This window comes from Protopterus annectens, chromosome 13.part0 (assembly GCF_019279795.1).
Source record: "Protopterus annectens isolate FY-2018-M chromosome 13.part0, PAN1.0, whole genome shotgun sequence".
In the NCBI taxonomy this organism is placed as follows: domain Eukaryota; kingdom Metazoa; phylum Chordata; order Ceratodontiformes; family Protopteridae; genus Protopterus; species Protopterus annectens.
In genome coordinates, this window is record NC_056747.1 from 541,077,606 (window position 1) to 541,102,609 (window position 25,004).

The window sequence follows — 25,004 nt, forward strand, 5'->3', positions numbered from 1 at the left end:
CCATTCTTCCACAACTCATCTACAGTAAGGCATTGTCTATCAGCTAACCAGATTCTCATGTCCTCAGGCAAAGTGCTAAGGCTTATTCCTCATCAAAAGGTGCACAAGCCCTTCAAAAGTAATGACCTGACATCCACTCACCCACCTATGAAAACAAGTGCTTAGTTCAGTAGCATATTCACACACACTTTCATCTGCCTTGCATCTATGCTCACTAAACTGTTTCCTATAAACTTCGGGTGTTAACTTAAAACATTCTAGCAAATAGTTTTTTTACAACATTATAATTTAAGCAGCCATTATCAGACAGTTTATAAATAACAGTTACAGCTTTACCATGGAGTAGGGGAGTCAGGAACCATACCCAGATCAACATCATACTGTTTACATGCCCTCTCAAACATATTAGTGAAACTATCAAAATTATCCCCCTCGGTAAATTGTGGAAGAAATGTACTGATCTTAGTTGCTTCTGGGGTTCAGTTACTAACTTCCCCATTATCTCCATGACTCTGGCAAAGTGTCAGAATCTCTTTTTCATGTTGCCTCAGTCTTTCCTTCTCCTCAGCTTCCAGGCATAGCAGTTTCTCATTTTCCTCAGTCTCTAGACTCCTCAGTCTCTCTGCTGCCTCTATTTCCAAATGCTTGTCCTCTAGCTCAAGTCTCTTTTACTCCAGATGAATTTTTAAGTCCTCTGTGGAAAGGTTGAGCTGTCCATTTTCTGAGTTTTGTACATCTCCATGGCCAGTCTGATTGTCCTCCTGGTTGCTATTCTCTGATGCAGCTGTGACTAAAGCTGCAATCCTGTCTGCCTTAGTCAGAATGGCATGCACCAGTACTTTAGCCTGGCACATCATAGCCAAATGGCTCCTTGTCAGCTTGCCATACTCCTCTACTGACATGCTTGCCTGCTCTCCCTGACTAAGCTAACAAAAAAAAAAAAACAATTGTGATATCAACTCTGAATGTTCACTGCCTGGCTGATTAGGAGTACAAGCACCTTCAGTGACCACTGTACACAAGCGACAGGAATTCAATATCTACACCACTACAAGCCAATTAATATGTGATGTGGCTAACTCACCACTATCAAGCAATTAATATTTGATGTGGATATCCCACCACTGCCACCAATTAATATGTCATGCCCCTGCATTGGCCCAGTAATCAAGGAGCCTCAATCCTCACCACTAACACCAGTAAAGGATATGCACATTGGGAGGATGACAAGTACACACACAGTAAAGTACAATTTCCGTTAAGAGCACACAGAGATCACAGTCAGTCTGGCGCTGTTTTTTCCCTCTCTCTCCAGTTCCTCAATAAAACTCCCCATTGGCACAGCTATAAGGTTAAGATCTCAGCCAAGTGGTCAAGCCAAAACCTCCAGCACCCTCTCTGTCCAACCAGTGCTTCGTGTCCTTGCCTAAGCAGCTGACACACACACAGACATGCATACACACACACACACACACACACACACACACACACACACACACACACACACACACACACTTTGAGATTTGATTTATATACAAACACACAAACACTCCTGGGGAAGGCTGGCACAGGTTCACTATCTATGCCCCCTTCTACCCAGACTATAAGGTAAAAATTACTGCCACCAACCAGCTCTACTTATTAGCTACTATAAGGCCCTTCCCAAAGGGTGACCAATTCTACTGTGTAATGTTACTATTATGGAAATGGTAAGTGTGATGAAACTTTTAAGGCTATTTAGGAGTGACCTATACAATGTCACCAAATAAATGCAAGTACTCGAAGAGCTTAAATATCTCTAAACAAACAAGTCACAGTTAAAAGGTTTAAATATATTTAATAATAAATAATAAAAGAACAATACAATACTCAATAACTCAATACAGTAACAACAGAGTTCAAAATCACAGGCAATATTTTAAAACAACATTGCAGGAGAGTCTCACACAAATACAAAAAACATCCAGACTAATCTTGCTATATTCCTATCTGTCTCTAAGAGAGATACTATGATGTAAGTCTTACTTACAGAGCAAGGCAAATACAAGTGCAGAATGTATGTTTGCAGGTCAAAAGAAAAATACAAAATGCACCGACTCACTGTCTGAGATAGTTCTTAAATTACTATCAAACATTTCTGCTGGGTTATCTCAGATTGCATCATTCTTGTCACCTCTGCCTTTAGTTCCCAGGCTAATGGGAACTTAATATATAACACCTCTGTGTTACAAATACTTATTTTTCAGAAGTTGTCTGGAGATGGAAGTCGTAAAACCAGTTAAATACTTTTACCCTTGAAACCTGTAATTATTTCTGTTTCCTGACAATAGAAATAATTTCCAGCTGCAGACATTCTGTCTTCTCGCTGTGGTAAAAACAATCATAAAACTCTTTCTTCAACTTATTTTTTTAGAGTTTTCCAAGTGAACTCTGTTCTTTTCCAATAGGGTACACTGTGGTTACATTTTTGAAGCTCAGCGCATAACATACAGTTTTCTTACACTTGTAGGATAAGCATACAAATCATATTACTATTATAAATGACATGGAATTATTTACAAAATTATAGCTAGCTGGGCTGGCAGTCTTCACACTCTTATCAACATTACATTTTTGAAAAATAGGGAAATATCATTTCTGGTCAATTTAATGGATTTAGTCCTGAGAAACAATTTTATCTATTTTGAAGGTGAGACTTACAAGCAAGTCCAGGGCATAGCTATAGGTGCTTCTTGTGCCCTAATGTACGCATATTTAATTATGTGGGCATGGGAACTTCAGTACCTTTTCCCTTCTAGTTTGTACTGTTTTTGTAAACTTTATCTTAGATTTTCAGATGACATCTTTATTCTTTGAAATGGTCCAGTTGATGTTATTCCTAATTTCATAGATTATATTAACTGTTCAATCAATTTTTTAAAGTTTACACATAGCCACCATCCTCGTGAAATTAATTACTTAGTCGTTACTATCACCAAGACTAATAATTGTTTTGAATCCACTCCTCCTCAGGAAACCCACATTTTCCAACACATATCTACACTTTACAAGTAATTTTTCTGTCAATGTAACTATAATAAAGTGCTCCAACAAGGGCTGATAAAACCAAGAATTCAGAGAAAAAAATGCTGAAAGCTCAGGATAGCCATATAAAATATTTTATTCCAAAAAACAAGATGAGCACTTTCATTTTAAAACGTCATCAGAGCAGAGATGTAACATTCATGATCAGCTATGGTAAATAATGAATGCTAGTGAATGACTTTCTTAAGTACAGTCAGGATAACAGTGATACGTAAACCATTTCTGGTCAGTTTGACATTTGGAATGATCAAGGATTTATTGGGGTTACAAATGTGTACAACCTTATGCATGCCAAGTGTTTAATGATTTGTTGTCTCCACAGTGACTCCAGAGATCAAACTTAATCAGTGTCTCTTATGCTCTGTCCACTTAACATCAAACAAAGTAATTATTAATCATGTTAAACTGTGTATATGCAACTCTGTGTTTTACAGTCATCCATAGTTTGGCCATGAAGGAATACGTCTTCACATTGGTACATGGCATGTATATTAGAAGTATATGATACGGTATACATAATATATGCTGTAATGTAGTATGCAGCAGATATTGTTTCAGGTATTGGTTTTAATTTTGCTTTACATCTCTGTTTGCAGGTGGTGTTGCAGGCACAGGAGTTGTTCAGCCTGGAGTTGGTGTAGTCCAGCCTGGTGTTGGTATGTTATATTTACTACTGAATTATATATGCCTCATGTCACCTAGGAGTAAGTTTCTCAGTCTGTTGTAAAAAGATGGTTAAATACAGCTAGATTACAGTTCATTGGGCAGAGAGGGGGACATCTCATAATGTACCTTTTGGAAGGAGTCACTTATACCATCAGCAATGCATCAACAGTTTCCTTTGAATCCATGTTTGTAGGGATAGCCGGTAACAAGAAAGGTTTTTGAATGATGTACTCATGTATATGAAAGTGTTACAAGGCATAAACAGCATAGGACATGATGTACACATATATACTGGGTGGCTATCATTTTCTCCATCTCACAATTACTTCATACTCCATCTTCAGAAGTTATATGATTTTGTTTAAGAAATGTGAATTGCCACTTAGTAAGACACATATTTTATTTATTTATTTATTTCTGTTTATCCTTTGTTGACCAGATTAGTTCCACTAGGCTAATGGACTCTTTTCAGGGGAGGCCTGAGGTAGTATTTGTCCAAGATATTGAGGAACTTCCTCTGCTCATTTAAGAGAGTGCTTGTTCCATTAGTAGTGCAGTGGAAGCTGGAATACAGCACTCAAGGACATTCAGTATGGTAGATAGCACATAGGCAAATGCTTGTGCAGTGTCTGAAGCGATACCAGATTCTGAGAATCTGTTTCAGGAAAATGTGTTTGTTTCTCTGGAAACAGATGTGCAACACAATGATGGATGTGTTATTACAACCCTCCAGTCAAGAAGGTTGTGGGATGATATTTTTGGTGAATTGTTGATGCAAAGTGAGCCAGAGAGTGGAAGAGATATTTCTTGGGCTGAAATTATGGACACAACTCAATTGGAGGAACAAGAAACTATTTTGAAAGGGGATCGCCAGACAAATAAATCATATGCCAAGACTGTGAAAGAAACTGCAGTGAAACTGATGAGATTCAAATGGAGGAGAGGAAATGTCAACAATCAAAGGAAATTTATGGTGAGAATTAAGAACAAGAAAGAAAAAGAAATGGACAGGTATGACATTTGAGATAATTTAATGGCCCCATTGGGAGAGAAGGCTCTGTAGGTAAGAGCTTTAATTCTTATTCATAAAGAGACATTTTGTGACATTATGTTTGGGAGTGATTCTTTTCTGGAAACTTTTTAGGGGAAGCATGAGAAGAAAAAGAACTATAATCCATGGAATTCTTACATGACTACAGCATTTCACAGGGAAACTAAAAAGAAGATACATGTTCAATTTCTGACTGAAGTTGAAAAACAGACTTTAAAGAGACATTTAAGCAAAATTTCCAAACGGTTATAGATATTAACAAAGTATATGATAACAGAAAAACTGATGAGAGACATACAAAGGAGAGGAAATATCAACAATCAAAGGAAACTTGTGAGAATTCAGATCAAGAAAGAAAAGGAAATCGAGAGGTATGACATTTGAGATAATTTAAAGATCCCACTGAGAGAGAAGGCTCAGGAGGTAAGAGTTTTTATTCTTATTCATAAAGAGACATTTTGTGACATTATGTTTGAGACTCCTTCTTTTATGGAAACTTTTTTTAGGGGAATATGAGAAGAAAAGTACTGTAATCCATGGAATTCTTATGTGGTTAAAGCATTTTACAGAGAAACAAAAAAGAAGCAACAAGTTCAATTTTGAACTTAAGTTGAAAAAGAGACTTTAAAGAGACATTAAGCAAACTTTGCCAAATAGTAATAGATATTAGCAAAGTATATGACAATATAGGTTTATGGACTAGGAATGAAACTGTCATATTGTTTTGAAAATGTCAAAAGAAAAAATATCCCTATTCCTAGTATGATAAAAGTAGAGGGTAAAAGAGGTGTAAAATATTGGGTCAAACAAAACATGTTTTTTTTTCTGTGGAAAAGAGTATCATTTGTTAAGTAATTCTGATAGGAGTAAATTTTATATTTGTGGGGAAACAGGTCATGATGCAAAAAAGTGTGAATTGAAATGTTATAATTGTAAGAAAGTGGGCATTTATGGATGGACTGCAACATAGAGAAAAAGGATGAGGAAGAAGAAAACAAAAGAGAGGATGTATATGAAGACAAAAAACAGTCACAATAAAAGATAAAGTGGATATAGAGGAACAAGAACAGAATAACAATAAAGACAGGGATAAAGAGAAAAATGAGATGGAAGAGAATATAGAAAAAGGATCTGAAATGAGTGATGAGGAAGAAAATGGAAAATAGTGAAAGGTAAAAAGAATTATATTGGCAAAAGAGTAGGAGACAGTAAATGAAAGTTTAAAGAGATGTGTAAAAGAGAAAAAGAAAGATAATTGATAAATGGATAATGCAAATGAGATACTTTCTTCCAGTTTATATAATTTCTGGTGATCTACAACATAGACATACTGACAGTTTTAGAGTGCATTCAGTAAATGTTAATACTATCAAAAATATAAGTAGAAGAATAGAAATTTAAATTGGCATAGAAATAATATTGGAAGATATAAGATTTTTGACACAAGAAGAGATATTACAAAGAAACTTTGGGGAGGAGACACAATATGGAAATTAGGAAAGGAACTATGCTCAAGCATAGTTGGACTTTGTAGAAAGTCATTTAAAATATTGAACTTAACATTGGCAATGGTATGAAGATTAACTATTGTAGATAGATGGCATAATCAAGTATATAGAATTATGGCATTGTATGCTTATGTTACAAGCAAAGAAATGGAACATTTATTTTATAAAATGTTGCAGTATTTAATGATGAATATAAATGTAATATTAACAGAAGATTTTAATTGTAATTTGAGAGGAGGTAAGAAAAAAGAGAGGAAATGATGCTAAGCAAAATTTTGAAGTTATAAAATGTGGCAATTTAAAAATTTGGAATAATCATTTGTAGACATATAGTCAAAGTATGTATAAGATGGAAAGAGATGATTTTATTATGCCATGATATTTAAATATAGCTAATGGAGAGACGCTTGTAACAGGCTTTTCAGATCACTCAGCCATTTGGATAGAAATAAAAGAAAAAAAGAGTATTAGATTGGGGAAAGGAATAAAAAGAGTAAATGATAAATTATGGAATGAAAATGGAAAAATAAGTATGTATTTATGGAAAGATCACATTTGAACTAGAGTGTTTTATAAAAACGGTTATGAGTGGTGGCTAGCTTTGAAAGAAAAATATAAAACATTTTCTTTTTTAGAATGGCAGTCAGATATAAAAAAGTGAAAAAAATAAATTATAAAACAATGTGTATGGATGTTTTAAGGGATTTAGTAAGGAATAATAGGGAATATTATATGACAGAATGGAGAATTTATGAAAAAAAATGAAGAGAAAATCAAATAAATATTTTTTAGGGAAAGATATTTTTACAAGGTAAAAAAGAATTGGCATCAGCTTACCTGAGTAGCATGGTTACATAAAATACTAGTATAATGAGTGAAATTAAAGGCGATAGAAGCAACTAAGAGGATCTCAGGAACAAATTATGAAAATCATGATAAATTATATAAAGAAAATGTTTCAAGATAAGAAAACAGAGCAAAAAAGAATGGCATGTTAAAAAATTGACAGAACAAGAAAATAAAGAATTTGAAAATGAAATGTGTTTATATGAATTAGATAAGAGACTTCACCATGTTAATTTTCAGTCAGTTTCAGGATCAAATCAAATAGTGTATCAATTTTATAAAAATAAATATGCATTAGCAGAAAAAATACTTAAAAGTTATATAAAAGTGGTTAAATGAATGTGTTATATATAAAGATTTAGGCAGTTGCATACTTAAATTTGTATGGAAATGGAGGACAAAAATAACATTGAAAATTGAAGACCAATGGCATTGTATAATACAGATTATAAGATTTTTATGAGAATAATTCAGAAGAGAATGGAAAGTAAAATGAAAAATATTATGGAAGATAGTATATATATATATATATATATATATATATATATATATATATAGTTTAAAGGGAAAAGGATGTCAGTAATTATTATTCATAAAAAGGGAAATTGTAGATAATATAAGCAGGACAGATGAGACCAAGGTCATGATGGGAGATATAAATAAAGCTTTTGATATAGTACAACATGAACTTTTGTGGACATTTATGGAAGAGTATAATATTAGTAAAAAAATAAAAATGTATGTTGTTCTGCATATCATAAAAGAACCAAAAAAGAAGTGAACCACAACCTTAGAACAACCAATAAATAAATAATAAAGGTTGTAAGGAAAGTCACCAGGACGACCATGGCAAGAAAACACAGTTTATTCAGACTCCAGCACAGCACAGCACAGATAAAAACCACAAATTAATACTCCACCTGATATACGTTTTCGTCAAAGATTAGACTTTATGCATATCATAAAAATAAAGTAAGGATTTTAGTGAATAGATGGTTAAGCAAAGAAATAGATATAAATAATGGCATATGTCAGAGATGTCCTATGAGTGGTATATTATTTGCATTAGTCATGAATGCAATAGTCAGAGATGTACATTTGTACATGAGAGCTGCTATTTATAATACTACCATAGGTATAAAAAGTCCAGTCATGTTTACTTATGCAGATGATATTATTGTGATTGTGATAAACAAAGTTTGATAAAAGAAGTTATATGTTATATACATCAGTGTTTAAACATAGTAGACATGATCTTAAATAAAGAAAACAGTAAAGGACTGGGTGATATAACACAAACAGGAGGAGTATCTTTCTTGATGAAAGAAATCTGTAGGAATAAGATTTGGGGGGTAAAAATCTGAGTGAGGAACAATGGAATAGAACACTAGAAGAAATAAAGGAGTTTTGTTGTTTTTTGCAAAACATACACCCTGTCATTTTATTAAAAGGTTTTTAAGATTAATTCAGTTTTACTGGGAAAGATTGTATATTTAGCTAGTATTTATATTCTGCCAATAATCTATGAAAAAGAAATGTTACAAGTATTTTTTTTATTTTTCTATGGGGTTCAAGAGTGAATGCAGTGAAGAAAGGAATCTTATACATGGACAAAGATGGGGTTTAGGATTAATAAACCCAATTGTTTATGCTGCTTCTTTGTATTTGTATAAAGTTTTGTTTTGGATAAATGATACAAATGAAAAGTTGTTAGAAAATGTACTAAAGTCCAAATATAAGCAGCATTGGGATATGTTAAAAAAATTCAAAAGAGGAAAAGCAGGTTTAAGTGAAATAATGAGATGTCAAGAAAAAATCCATTATGGATAATAAAAACTGACAAAATAGAAAATGAATGGAAAGTATAGTATAAAAATATCATGCTATAATATTGTGTTAATGTTTGGGCTGAACTAGTGAATGACAAAGTTAAAGCTACAAGAGTATGAAAAGCATGGTGTAATAAAAAAGGAGAATCTCAAGATTTTTTTATGGAGATCGGTGATTAATAAATTATCAGTAAAGGGAAATATGTCATACAAAAAATCATTGAAGGAGTTTCTATATAATGTGATAAAGAAGAAACTACAGAACATGTTTTTGTGCAATGCATAAGAGTTGCAAAATTGTGGAAAAAATATGTAAAGAAAATGTATTTGATAATATAAAGCGGGTAAATAAAATAAATATGAATATGATTCTGTATAGATATAATATACATAAAGTAAGGAATATGTTAGTAAACAGATAAAAGATTATTTTATGTTTTGTGGATCAGTTGGAATGAAAGGCTAAATGAAATCATATTCAATGGTAAATGTAGACTAGCAGTAATTAAAAAAAAAAAATTAGATGGTGGCTATGGAAAAATGAGTGGGGTTCAAATAAGGTTTAACATAACGAATAGTAAGATATCTTAGACTGTATGACAATAATGGAAAGTAAAAAAAATGGAAATTTGTATACAGTGTAAATTTGTGTGTAGACCCCTACTGTTTTCAATAGGTGCCATTGGATTTTTTGCATCCTCCTGAGTTACCACCAACTCAACCAGATGGGACCTCAGTTTTTTATCTCTTCTGAAGGATGGCACACTTAGACATACAGCATCCCCAATGCTGTGCTGTAGTGTTGGCAAGTCATACACTTGGAGTGGGAATAGAACTGACAGCCTTCAGGTCTTCCAGCACCAAAGGCAAGTTTTCTATATGTTGCACCACCTGCACTGCACAGATTTTCTCTGTTTCTTAAAATAGCAGTACTGAGTACAGTTTACAACATCCAATACATTATATCTAGGAAATGGGAATTATAAATGAAATAAGCAGAATACAAGTAGAGTAGCAGAGAAGGTAACTATGCCAAAAATGGGAATTCATGTCAAATCATTGCCTATAGCTGACATTTTTGCCTACAGCCATGGATGCTAAAGGGGGTCTCTGAACATATACATGCTTTAGTTAAGAAGGAGACAGATAACTGACATATACCTGCTGAGTACATTTATCAGATGAAGTAATTGTTCGCTGTGAGAATATCACTACCTGGTGCAATCTCATGAAATGTATGAGGTATAAGAAGGAAATAACTTCAAGGGGTGGAAAAGAAGATTGGGAAAAGTAGCTAGTGAGAGATATGTTTAGTACACAAATTTAAATATGCGTTTTGAATAGAAACAAATGTTCGATGCAGAGTCATCTAAGATACTTAGTTCTCACCTGTGATTGTGCATGTTTAACAGTATACATGCCACACTGCTAAATATTTGCGTGTGGTAAAGGTTTCACCATCTATATAGAGTGAACAATGTAAAGCAAATACATATGCCAGGTAGCCATCCCACAGCCAGGAAATGTGTTTTGTATAGCAAATGTCGCTGGTTACCAGCATCTGTTAAATACACAAATGGTGATTTTGGGGTATTGAAAAGAATGGTAAGTAAAAGCATTGCTCTTGATGGCAGCTTTAACACATATTTATGCCATCCTGAGGGATTGAACTAACACTTAATGAAACTTGGAGGGGAATTGTTCAACAGTTTCTGGAAAAATGTAAACAAGAATGTTAGTACAATACAGAAAGTATAATTATTTACAAAAGAACTAGTCATCTGTGGTATATTACAGTTATGATTTGTATCTCTGATTCTAGGTGGTGTCGCCCCTGGAGCAGTTGTGCCGGGTGCTGGTGAGTGACCTTCTGCTGTTCACAGTTAACAAGAGTTCTATTGTCTGGTGATTATAATTCACATTAGCTAGTGTGTTGAGTCAGTGATCTGTTAAATGTCATTCCCAATTCTGATTTACATTAAAAAGTCTTAAATATGATGGACAGTATTTCTTGTATAAATGTAATGGGAAAAATAATGCATATATATGTTTATGAAGTGGGCTAAAAAAAAAATCTAATTAGCTAAGAGTAGTGCCCAAAATATGTGCTACATATATCTAAAAATATGTCTGCAGAGTAACTGCATAACAAATTAATACGTCATCAGTGTAATATATCCTAAACCGTGCATTGAACAAAATTATAGGCTTATATACATATTTATTTATTTATTTATTTGACATTTGTTGACCGGGTTAGTGCAAATGGGCAAGAGCCCTTTTTCATTGGATTCCCGAGGAGAAAAGCTCCACATACATATCTATGTGACTAATGAAGTACATATACATAATATACAGCTACATTAACAATAGTTACTAAGGGTAAAAACAAGAGTTTACAATAACAGACATGAGAATACAAATGAATAATAAGTACATCAAAGTGAAATACATAGTTAAAAAATTATATATATCAGCAGAAATTACATTCATCATCAGAATCAGCTAAAAAGCTGCCGAGGATAGAACTAGTAAGGGTAATATAGTAAAACAGTAGTGTAGAAGAAGGGTAATGAGGAGGTACGTGTACAGAAGAAGAGTGAGAGGAAAGAATCCAGAGAGGAGTAAGGTCAACCAGGGGGGTGATTACACTGACATAGCCATATATTCCTTAAATGCTTTTTTACAGCGGATTAGTGTGTGAAAGCAGAGGACTATGATGTGGGCTGTTATAAAGCTAACATCTGATGCTGTGGCATTGCATGCCTAGACGATACTGGAAGGACAGTTCACATGTGTAATTGCTAGCCAAAGTGCCACAAGCCACACCTACTAGATGTATCATTGGATGTCAGTGAGTATGACAGAGTGGCAGTTGGGAGTTCATGAAAAATATAGAATCTCTTGGTGTCCTCTACCTCCTGAATGAGGGGCCTCTTCCTCCGGTGCTATATTTATTCATACAGGACTGTGATGCTGGAAGATAATATTAACTTTGTCTAATGGAGAATAGCATGATGCAGCTAGCTACTGCAATATTAAATCGCTCTGTTCATCTAGTAACCCCCCCCCCCCAACATGCAGTTATTTGACAAAGTATGCCACAGGCAAGTTTCATGTTTGGTACTACCATCTGGGGAATCTGCAATAGCCATACTAACTACACTACTAAGAAGTTGCTAAACCTTGCAAACCTACTGACAGAAGCACATGGTACCCAAAGATTTACCATATAGTCTGTTATTATATCTAGAGCAAATCAAATAAAAAGTATACACCATCCAGGAGCTATTAGGTAAGTGGCAGATGTGAAAGGCATGTTATTATCTTCAGAGAAACATTATGAACTGCTTAATGAAGATAACACACCAGTAACAGATCAGGGAATTCAGCAAGATTTTATTTAAAATGAAGTATAAGTTAACTCAAGAATATCTATCAAAGAGAGAAAAGTGGATTAAAAATGTAAAAGAAGACAAAGTCACAGGAGCTGACTGCATAATTTCAGAAGTTTATACACCTTTCCACAGAATATAACTTACTCAGTAAAGGAAATTTTTATGAATATTCAGCTATCATCACCATCATGGAAATATGCTGTAAAATAATCCTCTGTATTAAAATAGCACAAAGCCCTGAAAGCATGCTCTTACAGGCTGCTAACTGTCCTGTAGATTTTGATTTCAAATTATTTATGCCAATTTTGGAATAACTTCTACTATTGATTATTTCAATTAGTGGCATGGGTACTGGAGTAACTGAGCAGTGGAAGATGGGATTCAATCGCCATTACCAATCCACCCATCATGGGGAGGAGGGTGGTAGCTTGGCTCAATAATTTGTTGACATCTGCAGAAACTCAGATGTAGCACTGCTGCACAAACATCCTAGCATGTCCATACTATAAGCAGTGACTGCTTGGCTGCAAGATTGCCCATGCATGCATCTCCCAAGTCAGCTATAGCAGCACTTGCAAGCTGCTAAGGATGTAGGTATAGGACAGAATGCAGCATCTGCAGTCTAACTTGCTCCTTAATACCCAATTGGCCCCTCCCGCTGGGGAACAAATGGTTTGGAGAACACTATCCCAGATGGAGGAAGGGAAGAATGGGTTAACTGGGTGCAGGAATAGGAGTTATTGTGCCGATCCTGTAGATGAAAATACTAATAATAATATGAATAATAATAACAGCAGTACATTTATTATTGATGATGGTCAAACAAGTTTTTTATCTAATAAACCAGCACAAAACATTAAAAATAACAATGGTCATTAACTTTGCAGATAAAAAGTCAAAGGAATTAACTGGTATGAGTTTACGTATTATAAAGGCATTACACTCCTTAAACAGGAAATAATTATTTAAAGTAGTAGAAGAATACAGCTTTCCTAGATTATATATAAATTTATTAAGTACCATGTATTATAATTCACAGACATTTGTCAAACTACATTATTTATCTCACGCAATTAACATAAGAAAGGAAACAAGGCAAAGAGTGCCTTCTTTCCCACTCCTTTTTAGAAAAAAATCAAAATAAATGACAGCTATCAATCAAAAATAATATTTTTGCATATGGTATATTGTTGGCTGTGATTAATATTAACACTCATTTGCTACACCTGCACTGTTCTTCAAAGGAATTTAAAAATAATCTCAAAACTTAAACTTGAAAATAAAACAATTTTGATAAATCAGAAGCTGGTTCCTTATTTAGAGACAAAAATTAATTGTAACAGTAACTGTAACTAGAGACAGTTTAGATATCCAAGTGTTCCCTTATCGATTGATTTTGAAAACATGATACAAATTAGCTAAGGCAGTATTATTAAAAATGTAAGTTAAACTATTGCTAATTGTAACATGGTAACAAAATGTTTTATACTTCTTGAAAAGAGCTTACACTTAATTCAGATTATGTCACTATTGAAAATTATATCTATCCATCTATACATATAGCTGTACTGGCATTGGTCTAAACTGCTTAAAGTCATCATTAAAATGACTGACAAAGAAGGCCTCAAAAAAGGATGACATACACTAAACACATCAAAAACAATGTTTTTGTAGGCAACCAAGCCTCCCTATTTCCCTCACATACCCCCGCTAATTAAATATACCAACTCCAAGGTCTCACTACAGTAGGAAAAGGGCATATACCCCTCACTAGTGTAATACTGATTCTGTCGCTATTATCTGTTTTAGGCCCTATTAATGATCTTTTTAATGTCGGCTTTAAAAAGTTTACACTAATGTCACTAGACCCATATATATATATATATATATATAGAGAGAGAGAGAGAGAGAGAGAGAGAGGGAGATCTACTTCTACTTACTGAAATACCGACGAGACAAAGTTGATGAAGATGTAGTATCATGAACACATGGATCACCGTAAAATAACTCCGGGAAATGAACCACTTGTCCTGCAGCACTTCAACAACAAACTGAAGCAAATCAAACCATCTGAAGTGGGGAGCTTAACCCCCACACTCCCCTAACTAAATATACCAATTCTGAGATTGCACTATAGTAGAGCAAAGGGCAAAGTTCACTATGGTGGCCAAGTGGTTTGTTTCCTGGAGTTACTTTATGGTGATCCAGGTCTTTTTGAAACTACATCTTTGGCAATTTGTCTTGCTGATATGAAGTTCAACAAATTGGGATATCAGTAAGTAGAAAAAAAAAATATATATATATATATATATATATATATATATATATATATATATATATATATATATAAATATATATATATATATATATATATATATATAAATATATATATATATATATATATATATATATATATATATATACATACACACACACACACACACATACACTCCAACCTTATCAGTAAGTAAAACCACCTTAAATTCTTAAAGTTTTCTTACGTTTTCTGCAGTACCAAAACAGACAAGGAATAATGTTATAAATCATATAGAACATAGAGCAAAAGTGGAATAATGTCACTTCATATTAAACCATCTGCTTTGGCCACCATATTAAAGGTAATATCTCAGTGGATGATATACCATACACAGCAAATTGGTAAGATATACATGGAGTATATAAAATATTAATACATTTTATTTATTTATTATTTATTTATTGCTTGCATTTGTTAACCAGGAAATTCTACTGGAATCACAAATCAATCAATAAATATAAAAGAAAAGGAAATGCTGTTAAATGTAATTATTTCTGTTTTCGATTCCCAGCCTTACAGATTCTAATTACATTACTAGACGAGTGAAAATGTTATCTTCTATATTACCGTTCTTTTCTACAGTAAGCTTCATTGAAAGAATTAAACACGGTAAAGTAACAAAATGTAAAAGACAAATACTTTTAATTTTGGTTTAACTGAAAATACAAAGTTACTATCAGTACAGGATATTTGAAGTAAATTTAAAATTGAGGAAAGAAACTCAGTTTTGATTCAGTGTTTTAGATGATTTGTATTGTCCAAAATGCAAGGTATGATGTAATTGGAACTACAAAATTATTAAGCTATCTGTCAGTCGTTTTATCTAACAAGGAATTGTTCTCAGTGTTATCAGATCTTTATAAAATTGCATTGAACTACAAAACACAAATTAATTAATTAATTAATAATTTTGGATATATTGTAGCCAAACCATACAAATTACCCAAATTTCTGATATTAGTGTTAAGTTTCAAAACGTTGCTTAATTTCTATAGGCAAAGTAATTGAGTATAATAAAACATGGCTCTTCTGTAATTTCTCGTATGAGTTGAAAGTGACCGAATAGTACTCCTTTGTGTTTAGCAGCAATTGATAGAAAGACAATGACAATGAAATTATAATATGTTGTTCACCATCATTTTCAGTTTTTTACAATATAGCCAGTATAGTTTACATTGAATAAATTAGCATTTTAGAGATAAGAAGGAAACATCATATCATGAATTATAGATTTTGGACACAATTGACCTCAGTCATATAGAAATTAAAAAAATATCTCATGAATTATTGTTTCTTAGGTACTTACTAGGTCTGTGGAACAGGAAACCATTGAGGAACTTTGTCCAGTTTCCTAATTGTCTTGGTGCACTGCCTGATTAACGGTCTGGTTTAGGGTCACATAATTGGCAAATGGAGGGGCTGGAAGAATAAGACCTATGACTACAGGAAGCAAATCAGTAATGCCTCCTAGCCTTAATTGTCTCTACTAACTGCCAGACAGAATGCATGCAAGTGATGCATTTTCATATCTAGTATAATATAGTTAACACTGTCATATATTAGTTATAAGAAAAGTGCATAACTTGTAAATAGTTTATATAATTATTTAGTGTGAGAGTTTGTATAGTTTAGCTATTACTTTAGACAAAACACAGTTTGTATTTTTCAATTTATAATCCTTGAATCTACTACTTTAATTCACAAACATTACTTTGAAAATTGGGAGTTTTATATTTATGCTTGATGTTCTCAATTAAAAATATAATTCAAACATTAAAAAAAAAGAAGTGCATGATATTCAACATAAATAAATGAAGCAGGCTATGTAGTTACATAGATAAGGTCAGTTTGAAGCTCAAATTTATGAGCAAAATATAAAATGTGAACTAATATAAATAAGCAATGGAGTGTTATCATAACACTCACCATGGCAGGATTCCCACAGTTACAATGTAATATGAATTACCAAAAGAATAGTTTTTTTTAACAAATATTTGCTTTTCATAAGAATTTCAAAATGTTCTTTTGACAAACCATCAGATAAAATGCTGGAATTCTGAAGTTAAGTGATTGGAAGCAAATGATAATTTCAAATCAAACTCGGGGTTCACAATGTTCAAAACATTAAGTCTTTCTTGATAGCTAAATACACAATAAGGCAGACACCCAAATCAGGTTATTCCAGCAGAGGGCCTGTTGCTTGTAGAATTCCATACCAGTGAGTTCTTGAGGTCTTTAAACATGATGAATGTTTCCCATTAAGACAAGCCCCTGTATCGGAGAACTAAAACAAGTATTCACAAGATCCAAACATTGCAAACACTGTCAAAGGTAAATCAAAAATGTCCAACTAACTAACTTTCAGGTAAATAAGCGCCAGAGTTACATGACTTAGAAATATTGTTGCAATAACAGAACATCAAAATGGACCTTCCTAACAGCAGATGTTGTAGAACAAAAACATCAAATGAAAAACATAATCTCCAGTCCAGTAAGTGAGTACAATACAGCAAGAAAAACTCATCAGACATCTAAGCAAGTACAACAGTCACGGCATGATGACAAAGAAGTAGGTAACCAGATGAACAAAGATTGCATTTTGCCTTTACAAGGTTTAGAATCATATGGATACCATCAGTTAGGCATATGATTGTGCACTTTTGGGAGTAAGATTTGTGGCTTGCTATGGGCATGCACAACACACTTTGTGCCAATTCATTTGCAGTTAGAGAATCATGCTTATCACATTGCTGAGGCTTTCAGATGTTTTCATTCCCACTGTTCCCCCTGATGACCACAGTCCTTGTAAATATGGCCTCTAATACCAAGGTATGCTATATACTAGGAACCCAATGACAGGTGAAAACATAGCCTTAGCCTGGTCCCTTGTTGTAAAGATACCATTGCACATTGGATGGAGGGGAATGTATGTCCTAGGTGACCGTTTAGATGTAGTCTGGTTTCATCCTTTAAATATAATAGAGCATGACAGATGCAGAAGGATGCATGTTCCTAATGATTATACAAACATACATTTTGATGCAGTCCTGTGAACCTTAACCTGCATATGCAGACATGATCAATGCAACCATTCCTGAGCAATACTGTACAGGCTGACTCCTTGGGTAATGTTCTATCATACTATAGACACCACCAGGCATTACTGTGTGGGAAGAAGATACAGGACACCTTGTGACAAGCTTCATTGTAAAATACTTGGTAGTATAGCTTTTTATGTTCAAACTTTATGCTCAGTGCATATGTGTGTCTGATGTATTTGCATCATTTGCCAGTGCATTCATGTAAGTTGGTGTTACCATGTCCTCTCATTGTGGTCAGACTAAAGACATTTTTCATGATATGGACACAATGTGTCATATTCCTGTCTACATATTCACAGTTAAAAACAAGGCGGCATGTTTGTTATACATAGCGATACACTGGACTTGGCCTCTTTGTCTAACAGACACAAGACCATGTAGACTGGTCCGCCACATACCATCTGCTTACCATGTCTGTCACATACAGTATGCTTGTGCTGCTTGTACTGGTTCACCCTACTTAATACCCTCATCCACAGCACTACTGTCCTTTCTTTGATGTCTGGTCAAAATTAATCATCATCTGGGCCTTGTTTTTAAGCAAGTCATCAGCATAGCATCATTTTGTAGAAGATGGTAGAGGCAAGGAAAATTCAGATTTTTTTTTTTGCCAACTTTACTTATGCTTCTGACAGATTTATTTTATTATTTATTTTACATTTGTTGACCGGGCTAGTCTAGCTGGATACATTTCCATTTTCAGTAGAGGCCCAGGGAGAAAAGCTCCACACAAATTTTAACAAAAAAAAGTAAAAAAAAATATAGAAGCAAATGGACAAATCATCATAGATGAAAAGACAAATAATAAAAAAATATAGTATCCAATAACAGGTAATCCAAGGCAGCTGAAGCACCCTTTTGTGAGACTAAACATGCACTTCACTATATTGTTGAGCCATACTGCAGAGGTGCTCAGCTGTTATGTGTCAAAAGCAGGTCAGGGTCATATGCAGTGGCATCAAGCAGTCATTAACACCTCAGGAGCAGAATGTATGAATTCAGTGATCATTATGGACCTATTCTCTACACTGTGCTGCAGTACTAGCTGTGTAGTGCATCACTGTCAACATCATGCTGCAGTCTGTTCAGTTCAGTGCCCTTTCTGTTGCTTGCACAATGTGCACCACTATGCTATGTGTGTTTGGCATGTATAGTTTGCTGCATATGTTTGTAATGCTTTCTTACATGTCTAGCTCATGTTGCCTTATATGATACACTGTAGTACATGTCTATATATGTGCTACAGCCTACTTTCTGTACATCTATGCCATGAATTTATGTGGCATGTGTGTGTGTGCTTGATTATTCCTATATGTCCATCACTACAATAAGAAATAAGGACAGTATGTCAGTCATATATCCATGTTGGATCCTTTCCTCTAAGAAGGTCTGACAAAGCTGTTTTTATTTGCCATATGTATGTCCATGTGCATTACCAAAATACCATAAAAATATGGTGGGTAGTACTGCCATTGGCATTGCATACTACCTCATTCCACAAATCCTTTTCCGTTTCCGTAGTGATGTTTAAATACTGCTGGATGCCTGCACACCATATGGCAGGCTAGCATAGTTAATGAACATTCCAGAATGTAGACATTTCAATTCCCATTTTTAAGGGACACTCATACAAGTCTTCAGTAAAAGGTATATAAGATACACTCCCCAGACTAGTACATTGTGACTCTATTCATAGTGTTCGAGCCCACAGTTGTGTGATCTGATAAATCAACAAAGATGTGTCAAGTTAAAACAGCTATCACTGTAAAGTATTTAATTGTCATTGTGGTACATAAACTGACATAAACAAGAAGAATTTTTTTTCACTGCTGTAGCCTTGTTTGCCATTTGGCCTCACTCTAGTCTGCAAAACCACTGTATGTGAAAGCTTGTGCATTTATCTCTGTGTGTAATAAAAATATTTTAACAACACTCTATGAGTTTATTAACTGGCTTTTCTGTTACTGATTTGTTCACGCTTCTCATTCAGCAGACCCAATGGCACAAAACAGACATTTGTATTTTACTAGATCCACATACTATTTTCTGTATGCTTATTCAAATATACGTCATATTCTCCAGTTTCTAAGTGCTTTCTCATTTAGTCAATGAATTGTGAATTGAAATGGTATCAGTATCCAACATTAGGAGCCATTGCAGAGATAGTAACAGCCCATCCATTTCCCTAGCAAGGATAGCTGCTTTTCATCATGCAGGCCTACCAACCCAATATGGCTTTCCAGCAATATGAGACTGTACCCAAACAGTGATGAAACTCCAATCTCATTGTCAGCAAACAGCTGGCTTCCTTCTCTGATGTGAGTCAGCTGAATCCATAACTGTGATGATGGTAACCGACAATTTTAAAAATGTAACCAGTGACAGATGTCTCTCATATATCGTAACTTTTTTTTTTTCTATCCAACAGGTGTTGGTGTAGGTGGTGTTGGAGTTGGAGGTGTTGGTGCAGGCAAGCCCCTCAAACCTGGTGGTATGTATGGGAAACTTTATTTAAGAATGTATTGCACATCTACAAAAAAGACAAGGAAAAGGTCCTGATATATTTCATTAATTAGGCTAATTGTTCTGCTGAGTCTGGGACACAGAGGGACGGAGCCCTGAGTGCTGTATCACATGTCTGAGTTGCAACTGAGGGTACAGGAAGAGACAGATGGGGGATTGGAATAAGTAGCCCTACTGTACAATGTGTTACCTCAGGGCCCCATACAATTGTTTCATGTAATTCTTCTAACCTTCGAAAAATTACACCAATCTTTATTCCATCGCAGATGTGAAGGAACTTCTCTGGAAAGATACAGGAGCTCACTGTTTAGTCATTACTCACTCTTATGCAGAAAATGTTTTTTTGCACCTCAGGTATACTGGAACCATAAAATAATTTCCTGATTCTTTTAGTGTAGGTAAGGTTAGTCTCCAGGTAGGGAGAAGAGATTTCCATTTCAGGTGTTGTAATTTTGGAAATCTACAGTGTTGTTAATTTTAGATAGTGCTTAAACAGCATATCTGTTGCACTTTGGAAGAGGCTGGTACATATATTTACGTACCCAAGTTATTGGATTCCATCAGCCTCATCCAGGAAAGCCATACATTCCAGTCCGTGTCAGACTTTGAAACTGGTCCATGATTAGGAATCACAATCATTGCATCAGAGTCTGTTTTTACAACTACCTAAACTACATTTTTTTGAGTCCCTCATCAGCCATTTTTTATAGTGAGGAACTCCTGCTATATCAAAGCCGAAGATCTTTTCAAATCATGGTGTATATGGCTTTATCCATTGTATCATTTCTTTTGGCAAGGCTTCATAAGCAGATTCCTGAGTTGTCTCATTAATTTGAGTTAGACTTAACCCCTCATATTCATTGGACCACATTGCCTCTGGTCTCCTCCAGGTAAGAGATCAGGAGTGGTAGACAGATATTTCTTATCTCATTTAAAAAAAATATGAAAGAGTAGCCCCCACATTTAGAATTAATATACTGTTATTAAGTACAAACTATAAGTGGAGAGCACTCAGAATTAATATACTGTTATTAGGAAAGCATGAGTAATATCAGCAGTAAATGTAATAATGGTTAGTCTTTTATAAGAGTTCATTGCTTTACCACTTTTTAGCAGGATATTTGTTGACCTTCCTGACAAGTGGAGAAGGTTTGCATAAAGTGGAGAGGGTTGTGTAATGGTTAAGTTCTTAGCCTCACAGATACAACATACAGGGTTTGACTATAACCTTTTGTTATTGGCTATGCTTGTAATAGTTCGCAGATTGATAGCCTAGTATTTACCTATTAATCTATGAATCTAAGTATATATTGGTAATATGCATCAGCATCTCAAGCAGTAAACAGGGTGCTAAGTGCTTCATTAGAAAGTTGGTATAAAACAAAGCACAAAGAGGAGGCCATTTTTTTTTGCGTTTTTTTTTTCACACACTGCCTATTAACTATTAGGTAGGCATCAGGAATTTTTTCTCCTTTCCTTACCACCTTATACATGGTCACCTTTTGCAGTCTGCAAGTGGGACGTTCAATGGACATCAGTGTTGGGCTGTCCCTCTCTGCCACAAGGGATATATGCCTGGAGAACATTTCCCACCTAGTTACCAGGAAGCACTGCTGACAAGTTTCTCATCTCCAACAGGGAAGTGGGATCTGCCCCTTCACTTCTCTCTCACTCTACCACCTCCATCAGGTACCTGACCACTGGTTAAACTTGGGTCACCTGGGACATAGGGCTTTACCCCTTGGCACCACCAGAGTTGGCTAAGCAGACATCATTCTTGATGCTGAATGTTGTAGAAACACAGACAAAAGCAAAAAAACTAGAAAGGAGGAAACCAGCAACGGGATGCAGGAAGCAGAATATAATGCTTAGAAAAAACAGGAGTGCTGGATGAAAAACAGGACAGGTGATAACCCGTGGTAGCTAGGATAAATGTCAGGGCTATGTGATCATGGGAAGGGTGAAAACACCATCCTTACAGTGCTTGAGAGGATGGGAGAAGGTGGAAAAAGAAAACTGAACCACACATTTTTCACGTTTGGTGTCCCCCAACAACTTGAAATCTAAGGCTACAGGTCCATCTGCCATCCCTTTCCCATGACCCTGCCTGGACACCAACTCCACTGAGTGGTCTTATTAGGTAGATAAGCACAACATTGATCTGTGTGGTTCTCACAGTTCCTGAGAGATACCTTCTTTTCTTAAGAGAGGAAGATATCAACATAAGTAGTCGGATGATGTTGATGTTGATGACTTAACTACATTAACAAACGTGAGGCGATGCCTCTTCCTAGCCCCTGTGTGAAAAATGCATCAGGTTTCGGGGATGGTATTTCCAAACTAGATATAGTGGATGACCCACCCCTGTCAGGATGTCAAAGCAATCTGGCTGACTAAATTAGCTCATTACAGCTGACTGCTTCTCCAGGCGTTTCTGTAGTTACCTCCTACTGCGCCTGTAGGCATCAAATAGTGCTTGCTCATATTTGCATGCAAGCATCTTATATAAATCATGTCGATATTCACAAATGACATACAGTTACTTACAAAATTCCAGATAGCTATGCTAGCAGTAACTCCCTTCATCACACATGCAAGAAGATACAGGGAAGCTGAATATTCCTCTAGAGACTACAGAGTTTATGAAGTTGGAGGTTCATCAAAGAAGACATGGTCTTCAAACAAGGGAAAAGCTAGAGGCATTGTTTAGAAGAAAATGCAATGTAGCCGAGTGCGCCTCCAGGCATTTCTACAGTTACCTGCTACTGCACCTGTAGGCGTCAAATATTGCTTGTTCATATTTGTAATAATAATTACAAAACCATACCACATATAAGGCATCAGAATATTTTATCCTGAAGCATACATGATGGCAAACACAACTGAATTGGCTCCCTATAATGCTGTCGCAGACGCAGGTTGTCAAATGCGTCTTTGTCAAACTGAAAAGCGCGAAAAGGCAAAATAGGGAAGCGGCTTTTCAGCAAATTCTTTCCCTGGGAAATCATTTGTTTGGCTGCTTTCGCTACTTTGTCTTTTCACCACTTTAGTGCGATCTCAGAGTTGGTATATTTACGTAGGGGGTTGTGGGGGGCACAGCCCCCCCCCCCCACATTATGTAATGTTTTATAGTTTTTTTTTTTCTCGGAACAGCATTTTTTTGGAAAGAAATTGATGTTCTGAGGTTTCAATGTTGTAGGCTTTCACTTACATGGGGTCGATTGTGTGTCGTTCGCTCTTCTGAGCGTGTAATATCATAATATACACCCACTGAATTGATATTTGACCTCTGTCAATGTGTATTTCTTAGAACTGCAAGGCGATAACTTCATTTTTTAAAGGCTCAAGCCACTCCCACTGGGAGTTAAAGGTACACACTAAAAAGAGGTGTACTGGAGTGAATGAGTCAGAAGCACCTAGAGGATGCAGCCTCGATCATTACCCAGATGACATAACTTCATTTGGTGGCTTAGGTGCTGGAAGAGCGAGATGGAGGAGAGGGTGGGAGAGGTGTGGCTTCTTGATGGTACACCTGCCCAGGGAGAAGAACTTGCAAGCTCCCGCACCATTCACATTTATGTTCCCTGGGTTGACAGAAGCTGGTCCTCAGCAAGCAATTCCATGGATGTTGGACATAGCTACCCAAGGCAGGTTACAGGTACTTCTTGGGGGGGGCTACTTGTGAGATTGTTGGCTCCTCTGTGGCGGAACATAGGTAGCTCCCACAGTGATGTGGGTGCCTACCACACCACCAAAAGGGGAATAGGATCAGGGACCTATATAGAAAAAAACCTTATGGCTGCTTTTTGACAGCCATGTCAGGGATCACTCTCACCCAGTAGAGGAATGAATGGGTGCCAAAGGTCTTGTTACAGTGGGTAATAAATGGGCAGATTTAACAGAAGCTTTTTGATCAGCAGGCACAGGGAGAAGAAAAAGCATTTAGAAAAAAAATTCCATCTGATTTGAGAACTCTACAAATGAGGTTATTCACCCTCCATCAACACATAAAGCTCCCTGGTTCTCCTTTCATGAGCCTTTTGTGCTATTTGTTTTCTCTCTCACATTCATTCTCCCTCTGAAGATACTACTGAATATGAAGACAGATTAGCTAAAGGAGTCTCGTGTTTACATTTTTGCCCCAGGAAAATGTGGTTTCTTGACTCTAGCAGCTGTTTTTTTTCAGACAGTGTGAAATATTCCAGGAACCAAAGCAGTTTCATCACACCCTACTATCAAGACTACACATATGCTTGCTGCATAGACAGCCATGAATCTGGTATGTCACATAAAGTTTCAGAAACCATGATGTCAGCCAATAAATTCTCTGTTTATTTTACCTCAGAATGGAAATACTTCACAGTATGGTTGCCTTCTAAATATTTTCATCCTATTATTTTAAATTGAGACAGACTCAAGAATATTTACTCTCCTTAATGAAAACAAGATTTACGTTTTTGAAACTAAAAGTTTATTTTTGGCCATCCCAATGTGGATACGACTTATATCTTCTTAAAGCATAACCACCGCTTAATTTGACTTGGCAGATCTCCTGTCTAGGGATTTCGATATGACCTTTTCACTTTAAGCCCTTAACTATAACTTGCTTTTTTGCCTTTTGCATTTATCCCACATGAAACCCATATCCTGAAAATCCCTTCTTTTGCTTGCAGTTCTCTGA

General features: G+C 35.4%; 1 protein-coding gene across 17 annotated transcripts in view; it reads left to right on the top strand.

Moving 5' to 3' along the window:
* Positions 1-25,004, top strand: part of ELN (elastin) — a 490,412-nt gene that overhangs the window by 411,724 nt on the left and 53,684 nt on the right. For all 17 annotated transcript variants that reach the window (XM_044054168.1, XM_044054169.1, XM_044054171.1 and 14 more), the window contains 3 exons: positions 3,681-3,740; positions 10,807-10,842; positions 20,229-20,291. In XM_044054168.1, coding sequence (XP_043910103.1) covers positions 3,681-3,740; positions 10,807-10,842; positions 20,229-20,291 — 159 coding nt within the window. The remainder of the gene's footprint in view (positions 1-3,680; positions 3,741-10,806; positions 10,843-20,228; positions 20,292-25,004) is intronic.